Source organism: Ornithorhynchus anatinus, chromosome 7 (assembly GCF_004115215.2).
Source record: "Ornithorhynchus anatinus isolate Pmale09 chromosome 7, mOrnAna1.pri.v4, whole genome shotgun sequence".
Classification (NCBI taxonomy): domain Eukaryota; kingdom Metazoa; phylum Chordata; class Mammalia; order Monotremata; family Ornithorhynchidae; genus Ornithorhynchus; species Ornithorhynchus anatinus.
The window spans coordinates 16,421,526-16,439,306 of record NC_041734.1 but is presented as its reverse complement, the minus strand read 5'-3'; the positions used below and the strand labels follow the sequence as shown (position 1 = coordinate 16,439,306).

General features: G+C 44.3%; 1 protein-coding gene across 2 annotated transcripts in view; it reads right to left on the bottom strand.

The window, feature by feature from the left end:
* LOC100084968 (desmocollin-2) overlaps nt 1-16,209 on the bottom strand; it is a 31,555-nt gene extending 15,346 nt beyond the window's left edge. For both annotated transcript variants that reach the window (XM_029069735.2, XM_029069736.2), the window contains exons 1-7: nt 15,765-16,209; nt 12,719-12,803; nt 9,930-10,129; nt 6,528-6,647; nt 5,734-5,889; nt 4,256-4,400; nt 996-1,162 (exon numbers count right to left, since the gene is read on the bottom strand). In XM_029069735.2, the coding sequence (XP_028925568.1) occupies nt 996-1,162; nt 4,256-4,400; nt 5,734-5,889; nt 6,528-6,647; nt 9,930-10,129; nt 12,719-12,803; nt 15,765-15,890 (999 nt within the window). In that variant the 5' untranslated portion in view covers nt 15,891-16,209. The remainder of the gene's footprint in view (nt 1-995; nt 1,163-4,255; nt 4,401-5,733; nt 5,890-6,527; nt 6,648-9,929; nt 10,130-12,718; nt 12,804-15,764) is intronic.
* Nucleotides 16,210-17,781: the final 1,572 nt, after the last annotated feature.

Below are 17,781 nucleotides of genomic sequence, written 5' to 3'. Positions count from 1 at the left end.
CCCCACATGGGGCAGGGAGTGTCTGATCTGCTTATACTATATCTACTCTAGTATTTTTGTTTTTTTCAAATTGTTTTTGTTAAGCACTTACTATATGCCAGGCACTGAACTAAGCACTGGGGTAGATAGAGGGCAGTCAAATTGGACACAATCCAAGTCCCACATAGGGTTCACAGTCTCAATCCCCATTTTGCAGATGAGCTTACTGAAGCACAGAGTAGTTAAGTGACTTCCCCAAGGTCACACGGCAGACAAGTGGCAAAGCTGGGATTAGAACCGAGGTCCTTCTGACTCCCAGGTTCTTGCTCTTTCCACTTGGCCACGCTACTTCTCACAGTGCTTGGCACATACCAACTCTACAGTATCATACTCTCCCAAGCATGTACTACAGTGCTCAGCACACTGAATACCCCTGATTGGTAATAAGCTCTTAATCAATACCACAAGCATTATTATTGCTATTATTCCAACATTGGAGTATTAGCCAAAAAAACCCAAGTTACTTTTTACATGGGGTTCAATGATAAAGGGTTCTATATTTCAAAACAGGACTGAGAAATTGATCAAGGGGGATACAAGCAAATCAGGTTGCCCACAGTCCCTGTCCCATGTGAGGCTCACAGTCTCAATCCCCATTTTACAGATGAGGTGATTGAGGCAAAGAGACAATAAGTGACTTTCCCAAGGTCACACAGCCGACAAGAAACCAAGCTGGGATTATTTATTCATTCATTCCCCGTTTTTATTGAGCGCTTACTGTGTTCAGAACACTGTACTAAGCGCTTGGGAAGAACAATTCAGCAACAGATAGAGGTAATCCCTACCCAACAACAGGTTCACAGTCTAGAAGGGGGATTAGAACCCATAACCTTCTGACTCCCGGGCCCTCAGTCTATCCACTACATTGTGCTGCTTCTCTGCATTTCTCTGAATCGGTGTCTTCCAATTCTACAACTGTAGAGGGAAATTAGAGGCTAAAATTAGCAGAAAATTACCTCACGATCCAGCTGAGATGATGCAGTTGTGATTACTCCAGTCTTTGTGTTGATTGAAAATAGCCTAGGTGATGAAGGATACTGTTCTAGAATCTGGTACTTCAGGCGCGTGTGTAAAGTATCAGGTTCATCCGCATCTGTAGCACAGACCTGTCCCACTATGGTACCTATATGGTTTGAAAAAATGAATTTCCTTTCATTTTCTCTACATGTTCTAATCACATTCTGCTTGAAATGTTCTTCCAAAACAAAATGAAAGTTAGCAAGATTCTGGTATAACAGATCCTGTTTACCCACCTTGTTTTGATGAATGAATTATTTTGATGAAAAAAATTTTTCAATGAAAACTATATGTCTCAGACTATTTTTACATTATATGGATTCATATGACAAACATTTTATATTTGGGGGTCAGTACTAACTTGATTCAGAATAACATGATTGAATAATGCAAGATTCAAAGATACCATTTAGTTCAATAAGATACATAGCCCATTCTTTCTTTAAGATCTTGGTATGCTAATGCTACAAAGGTAATATCATTTCATAGTGGTATCTGGGTACAACTCATAATCCTTGTTACTGGGGAAAATTGAAAATAAAATATAAATCCTTTAAATTTAGCCCACCCCTAGAATACTGCTTTATACACAAGTAATGCTGTCTGCAAGGAACGCCCCATCGAATAGCAAGGACAGTACAGAGGCAATTAAATAGAAAAAAAGTACTGATAAGCAGCGTGTGTACATTACAGAGATTCAATTCAAGGCAAAAACTCCCCTAGGATGGCTGAGTGGTGAAGGTAGGAAGAACTGATCTGGTACAGTTTACGAAATTTGCTTAAATTTTGTGTAGTAGTTACATCCCAGGACATATCAAATCATGATGTCAGTCTATCCTTAAAGTTGAGAAATTTCTCAAATATATTTCAGCCTGAAAAGTCTTTCATGCCACTCTGAGCAGATGGCTTCCCTATCTACCTACTAGATCTGACCTCTCTCCTTTTCTGTAATCTTGCATTTGCTCCTGCCAACAAGATAGCTCTCTACAGATGACCTGAATGAACTCAGTGTGTTCAAGACTGAACTCCTCATCTTCCCTCCCAAATCTTCTCCTCCACCTAGTTTTCCCATCACAGCGGATGACAGCACCATCCTCCCAGTCTCTGGAACTTTCAATCTTGGAATTATTTTTGATGTCATCCTCCCTTTAATCCCCTCATATTCAATCTGTCATTAAATCATCTTGTTTCTTACTTATAATAATTATGGTATTTCTTAAATGCTTACTACTTGTCAAGCATTGTTCTAAGCAACTGGGATAAGATTATAGGTTAATCAGGTTGGACACAGTCCCTGTCCTGAATGGGGCTCACAGTCTGAGTAGGAGAAAGAACAGGTATTGAATCCCCATTTTACAGTTGAGGAAACTGAGGCACAGAAAATGTAAGCGACTTGCCCAAGGTCACATAGCAAGCAAGTATAGAGCCAGGATTAGAACCCAGGTACTCTGACTCCCAGACCCCTGTTTTTTCCAATAGGCCACGCTGCTTTCCATAACATTTCTAGAATCTGTCCTTTCCTCTCCAACAAAAAAGCTGCCATACTAGTTCAGGTATGTCATAGCCCACTTGACTACTACATCAGTCTCTTCATTTGCTTCCCTGCCACCAATCTCTACCCTCTCCAGGCCAAACCTCATTTCGCTACCCAGATTATTTTTCTAAATCATTCCACACACATCTCCTTAATCTTCAAAAACCTCCATTGACTATTCCTTCTTCATTCTTCTTAAAGCTAAGCAACCCCCTGTGCCTTACTCTCATCTCTCCCACCACTCACCTTTGCTTGGAGCCCCCTCCCACTGTAAATCTCCCACCAGACCTCTCCCTATCTTCAAAGCCCTTCTGAAATCATTTCTCTTCCACACGACTTTCTCAAAATAATCTCTAACCTCCCAGATTATGTACCCATAACCCTCACTTCAGCTCTTTTATGCGACCTAAACATTTGGCAATTGACAACCTCCCACAGAAACTACGTTTATACTTTATTTTCCCTAATACTTAAGCACTAATTCATGAACATACTCCATTTTCCTACTTCCTCCAAACTATAAATTATTTTAGTGACTGCCTCCTTCCCTAGATTGTAAACTTCGCAATGATAAGGATCATGTCCACTACAGAACTCTATTGTACTCTCCCAACTGTTTAGAACAAAGCTCTGTATACAGTAATAATGTTGGTATTTGTTAAGTGCTTACTATGTGCAGAGCACTGTTCTAAGCACTGGGGTAGATACAGGGTAATCAGATTGTCCCACGTGAGGCTCACAGTTAATCCCCATTTTACAGATGAGGGAATTGAGGCACAGAGAAGTTAAGTGAATTGCCCACAGTCACACAGCTGACAAGTAGCAGAGCCGGGATTCGAACCCATGAACTCTGACTCCCAAGCCCGGACTCTTTCCACTGAGCCATGCTGCTTCTCTACAGTAGGCTCTCAGAGAGTATAATGCCTCTTGAAGATATATAATCCTCTCTAAACTGTAAGCTTGTTGTGGGTAGGTCTCTTTATTGTCTCTTTATTGTTGTACTGTACTCTCCCAAGTGCCTAGTACAGTGCTGTGCACACAGTAAGCACTCAATAAATACCACTGACTGACTGACATAGTATTGGTGATTTCTGTATGTTTTGAGATGCAGAATTCAAACTCACATCAGTCCCAGACCCTTTGACTCCCATTCCTTTTTTCTCATTCCAAATGAATCAGAACCCAGAGAAATGACCCATCCCTGCCCATGTTCTGGTGGAAGTGCTAACATGCTGTGAAAGAGCAAACAGGCACCCGGCTATAGGGAAGAGGACAAGAAAGTAACTGGATTATCCAGAAACTAGACAAATTAGCAGTGGCTATAACTAGCTGCCTTATTCAGACTGACTCTGGATTTTACAAAGAATTAATGCTACCCTAAAATATGCTAATAGCATATTAATTATGCTATTAATCCTTAACCTGCTTGGAAAAGCCTTTCAAGTGTGAGTCCCCCCAAGAGACAGGGAGAGGGTCTAATTCCCACCTATGCATTCTTTCCCAGATCTTAATACAGTGCTAAGAACACAGTAAGTGTTTAATAAACATTATTACTACTAAGTGCTGATTAATATCTAAATAACCATACAATATTCAATTTTACTGTTAAAAAAACTTTTTAATCGCCCCCAATTCAACACAACTTACCCTAAAATATGTACTTACCAGGCCTGGAATGTTCTGTAACATTAAAATTATATATGAGTTGCGTGAAAACTGGGGTGTTATCATTTTCATCCTCAACCTTGATCAGAAGGGGCAGAGGCAGTTCTGGAGAATATCCATCTGAGGTTGTGGCATAGGCAGTTAACTGCGACAGAAAAAGAGAATGGAAGTGATACACTACAACAAAATCAAAACAGTCAATCCCTGTCTGGGTGACTTGATGTGCAAGAGACAGAGAGAGAGGGATTTAGGGCATCCACCAAGCTCTTAGAGAAGGCTTACACTTCAGGTAAATTTCAGGTTGAAGAAAAAGAGTTAGAGACCGTTAGATTTCATGAGAAGTTCTGCCATGTGTCCCCTGGGGGATTCTGGGTGACAATGCCTACTGTCAATGCCCCTGCACACTTTAAACTACTGTCATCTCCCCCTCTTCACATGAAGAGGCTGGTTTATTTTTACCCCACTGGTGTTGCCATCTTTACAATGGCCAGACAGCAAACCAGAATCCTCACTGAAAGTGGCAGGGGGATGTGAGGGGAGTGTGAGATTGCAGAGGAGAGGGAGAAAAAGGTGGGGTGGTGAGTGTGGGTGAGCCTGAAACCAGTGAGACCTACAGGTAGGACACCCAGCACTTCCCCAACACAAGCCATGGGGAACCCCAACTGCCTTGCCAGAGCAAAGTGGAAAGAAAGTGGGGCTGTACTAAAAGCTTCACAAATTTTAGAACATTGGGAAGGCTTTGACTGTGTTGTTTTTGATTGTGCTGGACTCTGAGGAGAATAGAACTGGAAAAGAGCCTCTTGAACTGTGATGACCTGAAGTTGTTTGTGATTGGCCTTGAAGCAGTGTGGCCTACTGCATAGAGCACGGGCATGGGAAGAGGAGGAGGAGCTGGGTTCTAATCCCGGCTCTGCCACTTCTCTGCTGTGTGATCTCGGGCAAGTCACTTCACTTCTCTGTGCCTCAGTTACCTCATCTGTAAAATGGGGAGTAAGACTGTGAGCCCCATGTGGGACAGGGATTGTGTCTAACCTGATTAGCTTGTATCTGTCCCAGCACTTAGAACAATGCTTGACATATAGTAAGTGCTTAACAAATACCATCATTATTATTGTCCTTGCGTTCCTATGTTATTCTGTGTTCAAAGGCTGGAGCCCTTCCTCCCAGGCCCAGATTTTAGTGTGAGCCCCCTGAAGGCAAAAGATCACCTCTTATTTATCCTGCATTGTTCTCTTCCTCAGCTCCTGAGCTTTGCATATGGAAAGCACTCAATAAGTATTAATGAATGAAAGACCCAATCCACAATTACTATTTTACCTCCTGCAAACACAGGATAAGAGAGAAATGAGACAGCTTTTCTTCCCTCCTAACCAGCTCTCCCTTAGTCACTCACCCCAAAGGAAAACATTCGTTGCTCTTAGAAGCTCCAGGTAGTTCAACAAAATCAATAAAGCTCTATAAATGACTGCAATGCCTACCTCAAAGCATTCATACTGCTCACGATCCACAGGGCGATTACAGTACAAATTTCCAGTGTCTCTCTCTATGTGAAACAAATTAATAGGCTCTCTATCCACCCCTGGTCCACTTATTGAATAGAAGATAGTGTAGTTCTGCTGGGTATCGGACTGGACCTGTAAAGGAAAGGTTAAGAGAAAGAAGCTGAGACTGTGAAAAACTACATTTAGCATTTGATTTGGTTTGGGATCATTTTATTTATTGTGAAACCCAATGTGCATTTAGAGTCTTTGGGCTTGGGGACAGAAAATTTTACTAAAGTAATTACACATTGGATTTTTGAGGGAGACCAGTGTGGCCTAGTGGACAGACCACGGTCCTGGGAGTCAGAAGGACTTGGGTTCTAATGCTTGTTCCACCACTTATCTGCTGCATGACCTTGGGCAAGTCATTTAACTTCTCTGTGCCTCCATTGCCTCATCTGTAAAATGGGGTCATAGGACTGTCAGCCCTGTGAGGAACATTTACATGGCCTGTGTCCAGCCTGATTTGCTTGCTTCTACCCCAGCACTTAGTACAGTGCCTGACACATACTAAGCACTTAAATACCATTAAAAAAAGAGAGAGGAGGAGAGAATAAAATTGAGGAATTGGCACATACTGAAATAAGTAAAAGATACGTTTCTGCTATGCAAGCATATTGGTGTGGATGATGGAAACAGTGCATATATGTGTCCATGTCTGCTATGTATGATATGTAGGGAACAAGTCATGACAACTGCTCACCTCCTCTACAGGAGAAGAAAAACATTACCTGCTGAAGAAACATAGGGAAAGGTCCTAGGGAGTTCTCCGTGATAGAACAAGGAATAGGGGCCCATCTTCTCTTGGCTCTTTTGAGGGCTTTTTCTTTGGCGTGTCTCTTCTTCGGAGTCTGTATTTCCAAACCGGAAAGAAAATAAGCAAAGTCAGTGGCCATCTGAACCTCAAAATCAGGACCATGAATGAGTCTGAACCCTGCACTGAGAATCAAGTGTGAGAATGGCAAGCCACTGGATAACATGACAGTGTTGGAGCTTTAATCAGTTAGATCATCCAGACCAAAAGCAGGGCCCCGAGGACTTACCTACCTAATTTTCACTCCCAGCAGGCCTTTTCTGACCATTACCCTTGAAGGGAAGGGTGAGAGCAAGTCTTATATTGGTGGGGTTGGCAGAGACCCTAAAAGATCACTTTGTCGATCCCCCCATCTTCATACTGGACCACAGCTAAACCATAAGGTTCTTCATAATTGGAGATGGAATGACTTCCTTGGTCACCGATCCCCAAATCAAACCACTTTTTCCATCAGGAAATTCTTACACCCAATTTACATCCCTCCTGCTGCAGCTCTAATTGATTTCCTCTTGTGCCAACACAGAAAACAGCTTAGTATTACCCTCTGCACAACAGCACTTTAAGATATTCAGTTGGTCAGTCAATCGAATTTTTTGAGCGCTTACTGTGTGCAGAGTGCTGTACTAAGCACTTAGGAGAGTACAAATAGACACATTCCCTGCCCACAGTGAGCCTACAGCCTAGAGGGGGAGATGACAATAAATACAAATCAATGAATAATTTACAGATATGAAAATAAGTGCTTTGGGGCTGGGAGAGGGGATGAATAAAAACAGCAAGTCAGGGCAATGCAGGAGGGAGTGGAAGAAGAGGAAAGGAAGGCTTAGTCAGGGAAGGCCTCTTGGAGGAGATGTGCCTTCAGTAAGGCTTTTACAACCCTCCTTGGGATTTTTGTTTTGTTTATCTAGTTCTTTTTCCCCTACAAACTAAACAAACCTAGCTCTTGACTCTTTCCTCATTGGTGGTATTTTCCAAACCTTTATTTATTTTTACAGTTTTCCTCAGAGCTCAATAGAAGTTCCCTCCAGTCCTCAGAACTGGAGACACAACTCTGGTAAAGATGTTATCAAGACTGAGTCCAACGGAAGGAAAACCTCACAACCCCTGCTCATACTTATCTTACCTGGTCTAACACCACTCTATTGCTGGCTTCTCTTCAGATTATATCTACGAGTAGAATTCTTAGATCTCTTTCCACTGGCTGTGTAGAAAGAGCCTGGGCCTAGAAGTTGAAGGACCAGGGTTCTAATCCCAGCTCTGCCAGCTGCCTGCTGTGTGACCTTTCGCCAGTCACTTAACCTCTCTGGGCCTCAGTTTTCTGACCTGTAAAGTGGAAATTCATTACCTGATATCCCTCCTTCTTACTGTGAGCCCCATGTGAGGCAAGACTGTGTCCGACCTGATTAACTCGTATCTACCCAAGTGCTTAGAATGGAGGTTGACATATAGTAAGCACTTAACAAATGCCATAATCATTATTATTACTACTAATCTTTGTCACTAATCCATTAATTAGCTTGAATTTGGGCCTCTTAAGTGTTCCACCCTGAACTACGTACTCTCTCACTCCAGCTTATTTTGATCCACTTCTTTAATTGACAAAAGTCACTTTTGCCTTCAAATTTCACCCTCTCAGTCCTCCCACTCCCCTAGCTTGAGGCCATCTGCAAATTGAGTGGGGATGCTTCAGTACGAGCAGCCAATTGTCCTATTTAAAGATCCACCCCAGTGGGTCTCCGTTGTCATGTCAGCCAATCAAGTCAATCATACTTAATGTCAGTCAATCGTGTTGAGTGCTTACTGTGTGCAAAGCATTATACTAAGTGCTTAGTAGAGTACAACTGCAACATTATTACAGGCACATTCCCTGCCCACCACGAGCTTAGTCTAGAGGGGGAGACGGACATCAGTATAAATAAGTAAATTACAGATTCGCACATTAGTACTGTAGGGCTGAGAGGGGTGTAATAATGATAATTATTATTATTATGGTATTTGTTAAGCACTTACTGGGTACCAGGCTCTCTACTAAGCACTGGGGCAGATACAAGTGTATCAGTTTGGAAATAGTCCCTGTTTCACATGGGGCTCACAATCTCATCCCCATTTTACAGATGAGGTAACTGAGACCCAGAGAAGTGAAGTGACTTGCCCAAGGTCACTCGGCAGACAAGCAGCGGAGCCGGAATTAGAGCCCATTTCCTACTGACTCTCAGGCCCGTGGTCTATCTACTATACTATGAATAAAGGGAGCAAGTCAGGGCAATGCAGAAGGGAATGGGAGAAGAGGAAAGGGGGGTTTACCCCTTACCCCTTCTCAGTTGAAGTCCTCCAATTGACAATGAGCCACTGCTAAGAAAATTTTTGGAGGCCATTAAATCAGTGGTACCAAAATCTTGCCCAGTTACCACAGACCAGAAATGAAGATTCGTCCCCTGAAACTGTCTCAAAATGGAGAACTTTAATTCTGGGTGGTGTGTCGTTGGGTGAGCATCATTTTAGCCTTCCCAGAGTTTCTCCAAGGTGGAAAGGGTAGGCTGCTCAGGACTGGACCCCGAAGCCACTCCAAAATTTATGAAGGGGGTTGGGGTGAAGAGGCACCAATGGTATTGCCCAGAAGTGGCAGGCTTGGAAGTCAGAAGGAACTGGATTCTAATCCCACCTCTGCCACTTGTCTGCTATGTGATCTTGGATAAGTCACTTAACTGCTCTGTGCCTCAGTTCCCTCATCTGTAAAATGGGGGTTAAGACTGTGAGCCTCATTAGAACAGGGACTGTGTCCAACTTGATTACCTTGAATCTACCCAGTGTTTAGAACGTTGCTTGACACATAGTAAGCGCTTAGCAAATACCATCATCATCATCATCAAGTCTCAGAGCAGTGACAATCGTTTGTTGTGGAGCTACTGATGAGCCCCTCTGGAGGCTTCCACCAGCAAGAGGAAGCAGGAAAATAGCCACTGCTTCCCTAAGGAGGTCTTCACCTTCTCCTCTTCCCCTGCACCCCAAGGGATGATTGGCAAGAGGAGAGGAAGGATTCTCCAAAGAGCAGAATTGGAAGACCCCTTGTTTCCACACACTCTCTCTAGGAGATGTATGGAGAAAAAGGAATCCTAGAGAAGGCAAGGACCTCAAGAGGTTCAGTTCACCCCTTTCCTACAGAATGGTAAATAAGATTACCATCTAAGAGGGACTTCAGTGTAGTGTATGATTTTACAACAAATGGTTAGACGGCTCAGCAGATTTTTTTTTTTTATTCCCAGTGAGAGAACCATGTAAAATGACTTTTAAAAAGAGTTTAGGATATTGAGCTCCTTACCTGTATTTGAGGTGCCAAAAGAACAACTATCTTCTTTTGGTCTTGTTTCTGAGTGTCTGTGAGTTCTATGGTAAAGGTCTTTTCCTCAGATGACAACACGATGGCATTTGTTGTGTACACTGAGCCGTCTTCTAGAACTCTAAAGTCAGGATCAACCGAGTGGATGAGGTTGGCAGTCTTGAGGCACTCTTCCAGATTGACTGTATGGGAGAAATGTCATAAGAATTCCCGGATGGAAATTAAAAAAGAGAAGTTGAACATGTTTTCACAGGAATCGCTGTGACTTGCTGGAACACGATAGAGCAGGGATGGATAAGTCCATCCTGCAGTTTGGACTGATCTTACAAACAGTCGGTTCCCTTTAATCTGAATTGAATTTCACCACTGATGTTTCTCTTTCATTTTTCGAAAGATGCATTTTTCAAGGGAAAATTAGTCTAAGAATTCTATTAATTTAAACTTCTTTGGTTCTACAAAAAAAAAAAAAGGATCCAGTACCCTTGACTTCTGTGTCCAAATCTGGCTGTGACATTAGGAGGGGCCAGGTTAGGTTGGAAAATCATTTTGGCCTTGGAGATCTGAGCTAATAAAGCTATAAAATAGCTATTTCTAGTGACAGAGTAGCTTCAGTGCAATTTTCCTCCCTCCCTCCCTTGCCCCACCAATCTTTTTCCTTCAGTATGCCCTGAATCCTTTGCCTCCTTTATTTCTGACTATTAAAATTTATTAAGTAACAACTGGGTGCTTACCACTGGTAGAGCTCCTACCCAAATCCCCTGCTTGCAGTGACCAATCAGTCCTTTTACTATGTTTATTGAGACACATTTTCATTCTAAAATAAGTTGTCTCACAAGTGTCACAAAGGTTTCCGCTCTATTTGCCATTACCTAAGGAAGGACATATGGACTCTGCCAGAGAATGAGATAAAAACTAAGGATCACAGCAAAATGGTGCCAATTTCCACACTGAATTTCTAACATTTTTAAATCCTTTGCCCAGGATGTTTGGCTTTACTTAGGCATTCTCCAGGCCAAAAAATTCAGTAAATTCAAGCAGAGTTTGGACATAGTGGTCCATTACAAGCTATTAAAGGAGAAAAGTTGGGGATATTAGATGGCATAGCCATGAAGGTGGATATTAAAGACAGCAACCGTCATTTGCATAGTAGCCTCCTGTGGCCATTGTCACAGAAACACGAGCTGTTCAACCACTGGCTAATCCAGCAATGATATCGGCCATGTTTGTTTGTTAAATGTAACTAAAAAGTACATGGCAAACATGAAAGAGTCTAAAGAATAAACTGAAGGGAAACAAAAGTGAATATTAAATTTCCAAACTCTTTCTAAATCAAAAGTCAAAAAAACAAGCTTAGAGTTATGGCAGTACCACAATAATTATTTTCCCTATTCCTTCAGTGACATACTATCCAGCTTTGGAGGGCATAATGCTAGAATACACATTCATCCTATTTAGGTTCTGCTTCAGTATTAAGAGTCTGTTTTCAAAGAGCATAGCAGAATTCCCTTCAGGGCTGCATACACAGCACAATAATGTTTTGTAATAAATATAATGATACTTATTAGATGCTGTACTATGCACTGGGGCAGATATATGATAATCAGATCAAACACTGCCTTTGCCCCCCCTCCCACCACTTTGGGGCTTTAAATCTAAGAAGGAGGGAGGACAGGCATTGAATCCTCATTATGCAGATGAGGAAACTGAGAAGTTGAGTGACTTGCCCATAATGGAACTCTTTTCAGACTACATCTGCAGAACAAAGTTTGGTTATATAAAGTTTGGTCACGTGCTTCACAAAAAGCTGTCACCAAGCCAAATAATCAAATACAATATTTTAGTTGATAATTTTTTCTCATTTAAGTTGTCTGAGGTGCATATATGCTTGAAACCCCTCTAAGTGGAATATTTCCAAATATCCAAAAACCTCTAGGAGCAGAAACCTCTAAATGTAGCTTCAGTTAATGGTAGGAATAGAGCATCAATAAATCTGTTATTACATTCCAGAATTTTTAACACTGTTTTTCCACAGTAGTTCTATATGAAAGACAGCATTAGAAGGATATTAATCTTCTTAAAAATTAAGCCCTTTCTCAATCAACTATATATTCTTAAACTCTACATTTCCCCTATCAACAATTTCTTTTCATGTCTATATTCTCCTTTAGACTGTAAACTCCTTGTGGGCAGGGATTGTATCCGTGGTATTGTACACTACCAAGTGCTTACTGCAGCACTCTGCACACAGTAAGCACTATATAAATATCACGAGTTGATTGACTTTTCAACTAGACATTTGTCATCAATGATAGTAATTATCTACTTGGGGAACTTTCAGGGAGTCATTGGTAATCATTTGCATACTGTGAGCAGATTTGCCAACCAGTGATGCCAGGAGGTTCCAAAAATTAATTACCCACATTTCTACACCCCCTTATTCCCACATTTCTCTGTCAAATTGGCTATCAACTATCAGTGATGCTGTGAGTTCACTGTTTTTTCTGGAAGAATTAACTTCTTATATTATAAAGTAGCATAAATGAATATGATACTAGCCTAGACACAATAGTAAGGAGAGCAGAAACGTAAACCACCATAAGATTAGCTTGATTTTGATACAGAACTTCCCCCTATCAACCCATCTTAAAGATTATCTTCTCTTCCACCCATCCTTAATTGGCACCCATAGTAAACAGATAATAGTTACTCTCCCCTTTTGAGGGCAACTTTGAAACAAATTACAAGTCATATAGTCTTCTGAAATTTCTCACCTCTGCCAACAAATTGCTCAGCTTCTAGTTTAGAAGGAACATTGAGGGTCACTGTTTTGCATGCCTCACAGGCAAAACTCAGAAACTAGAATAAAAGAACAAAATGATTGTTTTTGATCATTGGGGGAAAAATATACTTTTGACAAATTAATTTGTAAAGCACAAGAGACACTATATTGGGAAGAAATAATCCTGAATATTTAAAGACATATCAACTGTTCAGTAAATGGACTTTGAAATCAATACGGTAAAATTCCCGTTCTGAAGAACTGGCAACAAAAGTGTTTTAATATATTTATTCACAACTGCACCTCTAAAGTCTATTCACAGTTAGCTTCGTTTCCAATGAGCTTGATCCTATCTGTTGCCTAAACCCAGATTACTCTGGGTGATATGATGCAAAAGATTGCTTTGGGTGAGTTAAAAATATTAATGAATCTCTCTAAACAACTAGATTACCTCCTGGGAAAGATTTTCTGGGGAGATAGGGAACAATTTGGATCAATGTTTAACAAGCATTTAGGTATAAGCAACTACTGTGCACATGAGCATTCAACAGCATCAAGAGTAAAACATATCTAACAACATGAAAAAGTCCTCTGCATCCAAAAGAAGCCATTGAGAATGCTGGTGCACAACTCAAAAATGACAAGTCAGTGCAAGTTTTCTCATTTCATCATTTTTGTACCATCCCCAATATTTCATATGAAGTCATTAATGACGTAAAAGTCGAGAGCCAGAAAAGAGAAATTTATTTCCGTCAGTTCTTCACCTAAGGCTGAACTTGTTAAACCATAAACAGTCCTCGGCGATTCTAGTTCTAGCATATTTTAATTGTATCAATTAAGTGACGGGTTCTTTAGCTACAAGCCATGATAGAATCCAGAGCAGAGTATAACCTAAAGACATATTCATTCAGTCGTATTCATTCAAACATATGAAGGTTTAGAGAATGTTTTAGGGTGGGTCTAAGTTTGTTCATAGATTCCATAATCAGAAAATCTTGCTCCACAAATAAAGATCCCGTCACAAAACCACTTGGCACTTCACTTCTTCATTTCTAAAAGAGGAAATAACAACTATCCCAACCTACCCTACCGGTGTAACTGTGAGGATTAATTAAGCCTGTGAAGTGCTTTGAGTTCTTAAGGGAAAGGCACTCTACAAGTTTGAAGTAATCCTGATTGCTATTCATTTTGGCTAAACAAGTTGCTCTTATTTCTTTGAAGAACAATAATTCTTTGAATCCATCGAGTCCCAGAGCCTCCTCCCTCACAATTAGTACTAAACTTTACCCGAACACTCCCAACAGTAAAATTTCAAGACTGTGCCTTATTGAGAGACTTTTCACACTAGTACTGATTTTTCCAAAAAAAAAAAAAAAAAATCGAGTTTAGACTGAAAATAATGCCATATATATGCAGTTCTCGAAAGTTTCGATACAGTAAGAGTCTCTTAAATCTGCAACAGATACAAATTTATTTCATGCCTATGTATTTCATGTACGTAATCAGGAATATAACAATGCAATCTCATGACAACTCTCAGTTCCATAACCAGTCATTTGCCAGACATCGCAAACTTCTTGTGGGCGGGAGACGTGTCTGCCAACTCTGTACTCGACTCTCCCAAGTGCTGAGTACAGTGCTCTACACAGAGTGACCATTCAATAAATACCATTTGATTGACTAAGGATGGGGCTTTTTTAAAAAAAAGAGGAGGCTCTTCTGTTCTAATCTCTGCCAAATTCACCTCCGTATCCTATTAAGCCCTGTCTCCTTGAATTAAAAAAAGAATCGTATCGCTGTTATCAGCAAGGATGTACTGGTATCCCGGAGGGATAAAGAAGAAGCATTTAAAACATTAATCCAGGGAATAGATGAGCAGCATCGATAAACTCACTGTGGGCGAGGAACGTTATCTCCCAAATTCGCTCTACTGTACTCTCCCAATCATTGCTGTTCACCTAGGAAGCGCTCAGTAAATACGAGTTACTAAATATGCACCCTCGTTTCTCGCCAGCCGCAAGGGGAACTAGGAGCACCGTCCCGGCTAATCTCGAAGTCGAAGGCAGCGAGGACCCCTGATCGATGGATGGAATTCCCACTTGGAAGCTGTAAATTCCAGGTTGGTAATTCCCAAGGGAAACGACCTCTGCCCAAGCACCCTATCCCCGGAACGGGGTGAGGGATTGGGGAGTGGATGGCTTCCTAGAGGCTGGTGGAACTGGTCCGGGATCCATAAAATTTCTTGCTCCGGGCCCAACACCGAAGCTCAGCTGGCAAGGGGCAAAATGGAGTGGACAGGAGAGCCAGTTTTCTGACTTTTTTAGGTGGAAAAACAAACAAACAAACAAAAAAAAACAAAGGAAGATTTCCCCCCCGCCTCCCCCCACCCCCACCTCCCCCCCCCCCGGTCCCAGATCCTTTGCAGTGAAGGGGTTCAGGGGTTCATTTGGCCCAAATTCACCCGGTGGGGAGCTCCATACGTCCACCAGGTGACCCCCACCAAAGGGGTGCGGGGCGGCCGGCTGTCCTGTCCCGATGGCTCAGTGGCTAGAGCCCGGGCCTGGGGGTCAGAAAGTCACGGGTTCTAATCCCGCTCCTCCACTCGCCTGCTGTGTGACCTTGGGCAAGTCACTTCACTTCTCTGAGTGACCTCCCCTCTAAAATGGGGATGGAGACCGTGAGCCCCACGTGGGACAGGGACTGTGTCCACCCCGCTTTGCTGGTATCCACCCAGCGCTCAGTACGGTGCCTGGCGCATAGTAAGCGCTTCAGAAATCCCCTGAGACTCTTCATTAGCGTGGTCCGGCCCAAGCGGGCTGACCCCCCTCGCTTCTCCTGCTGTCCAGCCCAGCTCCCCCGGGAAAACCACCTTTCCCTGGCCGGTCCTTGGGGCGGCTGCTGACCGCACTCATTCGGTCGCATTGACTGAGCGCTTAGTGTGTGCAGAGCGCTGTGCTAGGCGTTGGGACAGTAGGATTCGGCTACGGGACAGAGCCGGCGTCCCGGGCCCCCTCCCGGGGTGGGGATGGGGGACTCACCCCGAGGCAGAGGAGGATCGGCAGCAGGGGCGGCGGGAGTGGACGGAGGGCTCCTCGCAGGAGGCGGCCCCGGCCGGCCGAGGAGGAGGAGGAGGAGGAGGAGGAGGAGGAGGAGGAGGTGGCCATCGGGTCCGGAGCAGCCGGGGAGGCTCGGGGGGCGAGGAGGAGCAGGGGGTGACCCCACCGGGCCGGCTGGACACGTTGGCCGCTGTCCCGCCCGGGTGCAGGGTCCCGCTGCCGCTGCCGGTCCTGCCGCCGCTCCTGCCCAGGTGAGAATGCAGGGAGCGGTGCAGCGAGGAGGAGGAGGAGGAGGAGGAGCAGGAGCAGGAGGAGGGAGGAGGGAGGAGGGAGGAGGAAGAGGAGGAGCAGCCGGAGCCTGGCTTTTTCTTCTCCGACCCTCCCGGGCGCCCTCTGCTCTGCGGGCTGCGGCGGCCGGAGGGGCTTTTCCCTGGGCCGGGGGGCGGAGCCTGCCCACTCCCCTCCTGGGCAGCGGAGCAAGGCGGCCGCGGCCCCGGGACGCCCCGAGACCCCCACCCCAAAACCCCGACCCCGAAACCCGAACCCAGGACACCGGGCCCCGCCCCCGCCGACTCACGGGCCCGGGAGGGCAAAGACGCCCCTCCCTCGGGGCAGTGGCTCACCCTCTTCCGGGCCCTCACTAGCCCTCTCCTCCCTCCCGCTGCCCTCCTCCCTCCTCTATCTCTCTCTTTTCTCTCCCCTTCCCTCTTTTCTCTCTCTCTTCCCCCCCAGTCCCTCTCTTTTTTCTCTCTCCCCCCTCTCTTTTCTCTCTCTTCTCTCTCTCCCGCTCCCTCTTTTCTCTCTCTCTTCCCCCCCAGTCCCTCTCTTTTTTCTCTCTCCCCTCTCTCTTTTCTCTCTCTCTCTCCCTGTTTCTCCTCCCTCTCTTCTCTCTCTCCCTCCCCCTTCTCTTTTCCCCCCCTCTCTTTTCTCTCTCTCTCTTTCTTTCCTCTGCCAACTGAAGGAGGTGGAGGCAGGGGTGCTCTTGATCAGACCCTTCTCTCTCCCTCTCCCTTTTTCTCTTTCTCACTTTCTTTCCTCTGCCAACTGTAGGAGGTAGAGGCAGGGGTGCTCTTGTTCAGACCCTTCTCTCTCCCTCTCTCTTTTTCTCTTTCTCACTTTCTTTCCTCTGCCAACTGTAGGAGGTGGAGGCAGGAGTGCTTTTGATCAGACCCTCCTTCTCTCTCCCTCTCTCTCTTTTTCCCTCTCCACTTTCTTTCCTCTGCCAACTGTTGGAAGTGGAGGCAGGGGTGCTCTTAATCACACCCTTCTCTCTCTCTCTTTATATCTTTCTTTCTTTCCTCTGCCAACTGCTGGAGGCAAAAGCAGGGGTGCTCTTGATCAGGCCCTTCTCCCTCTCTCTTTCTCTCTCTCTCTCTTCTTCCAACTGTAGGAGGTGGAAGCAGAGGTGCACTTGATCAGACCCTTCTCTCTCCCTCTCTCTTTTTCTCTTTCTCTCCCTCTGTTTCTTTCCTCTGCCATCTGCTGGAGGTGGAGGCAGGGATGCTCTTGCTCAGGCCCTTCTCCCTCTCCCTTTTTCTCTTTCTCTGTCTTTCTCTTTCCTCTGTCAACTGGAGGAGGTGGAGGCAGAGGTGTTCTTGATCAACCTCTTCTCTTTCCCCATCCTGGGAGTTGACTGAAGGCGACCCTACCCCTTATAGCACCCAGGCCCACCTGGTCCAGGTTGTGGACTTGAAAGCACAGGCCGGACTGAGTTCTGGTTTTCCTTTGGGAGCGAGGATTGGAATCTGAACAGCCCCTCTTTGGTTTAGCAGTGCGGGAAGTCCTGGAAACCAGATGTTGCCCTACCCTGAGAACAACCCTCGTCCTAACGGTTCCTAGCAGCAGGGCAGTTTGCTTCCCCTCTTGGATCTGCTCTGAGACTGTGGGCTCCCAGATCTCACCCGACTAAGGCGATGAAGTTTTCAGATTGGTGCTGGGCCAGTTTCTCCCAAAGAATATTTTACTGTGGCTGCTCTGGCCACCAACACCCCATTTTGGA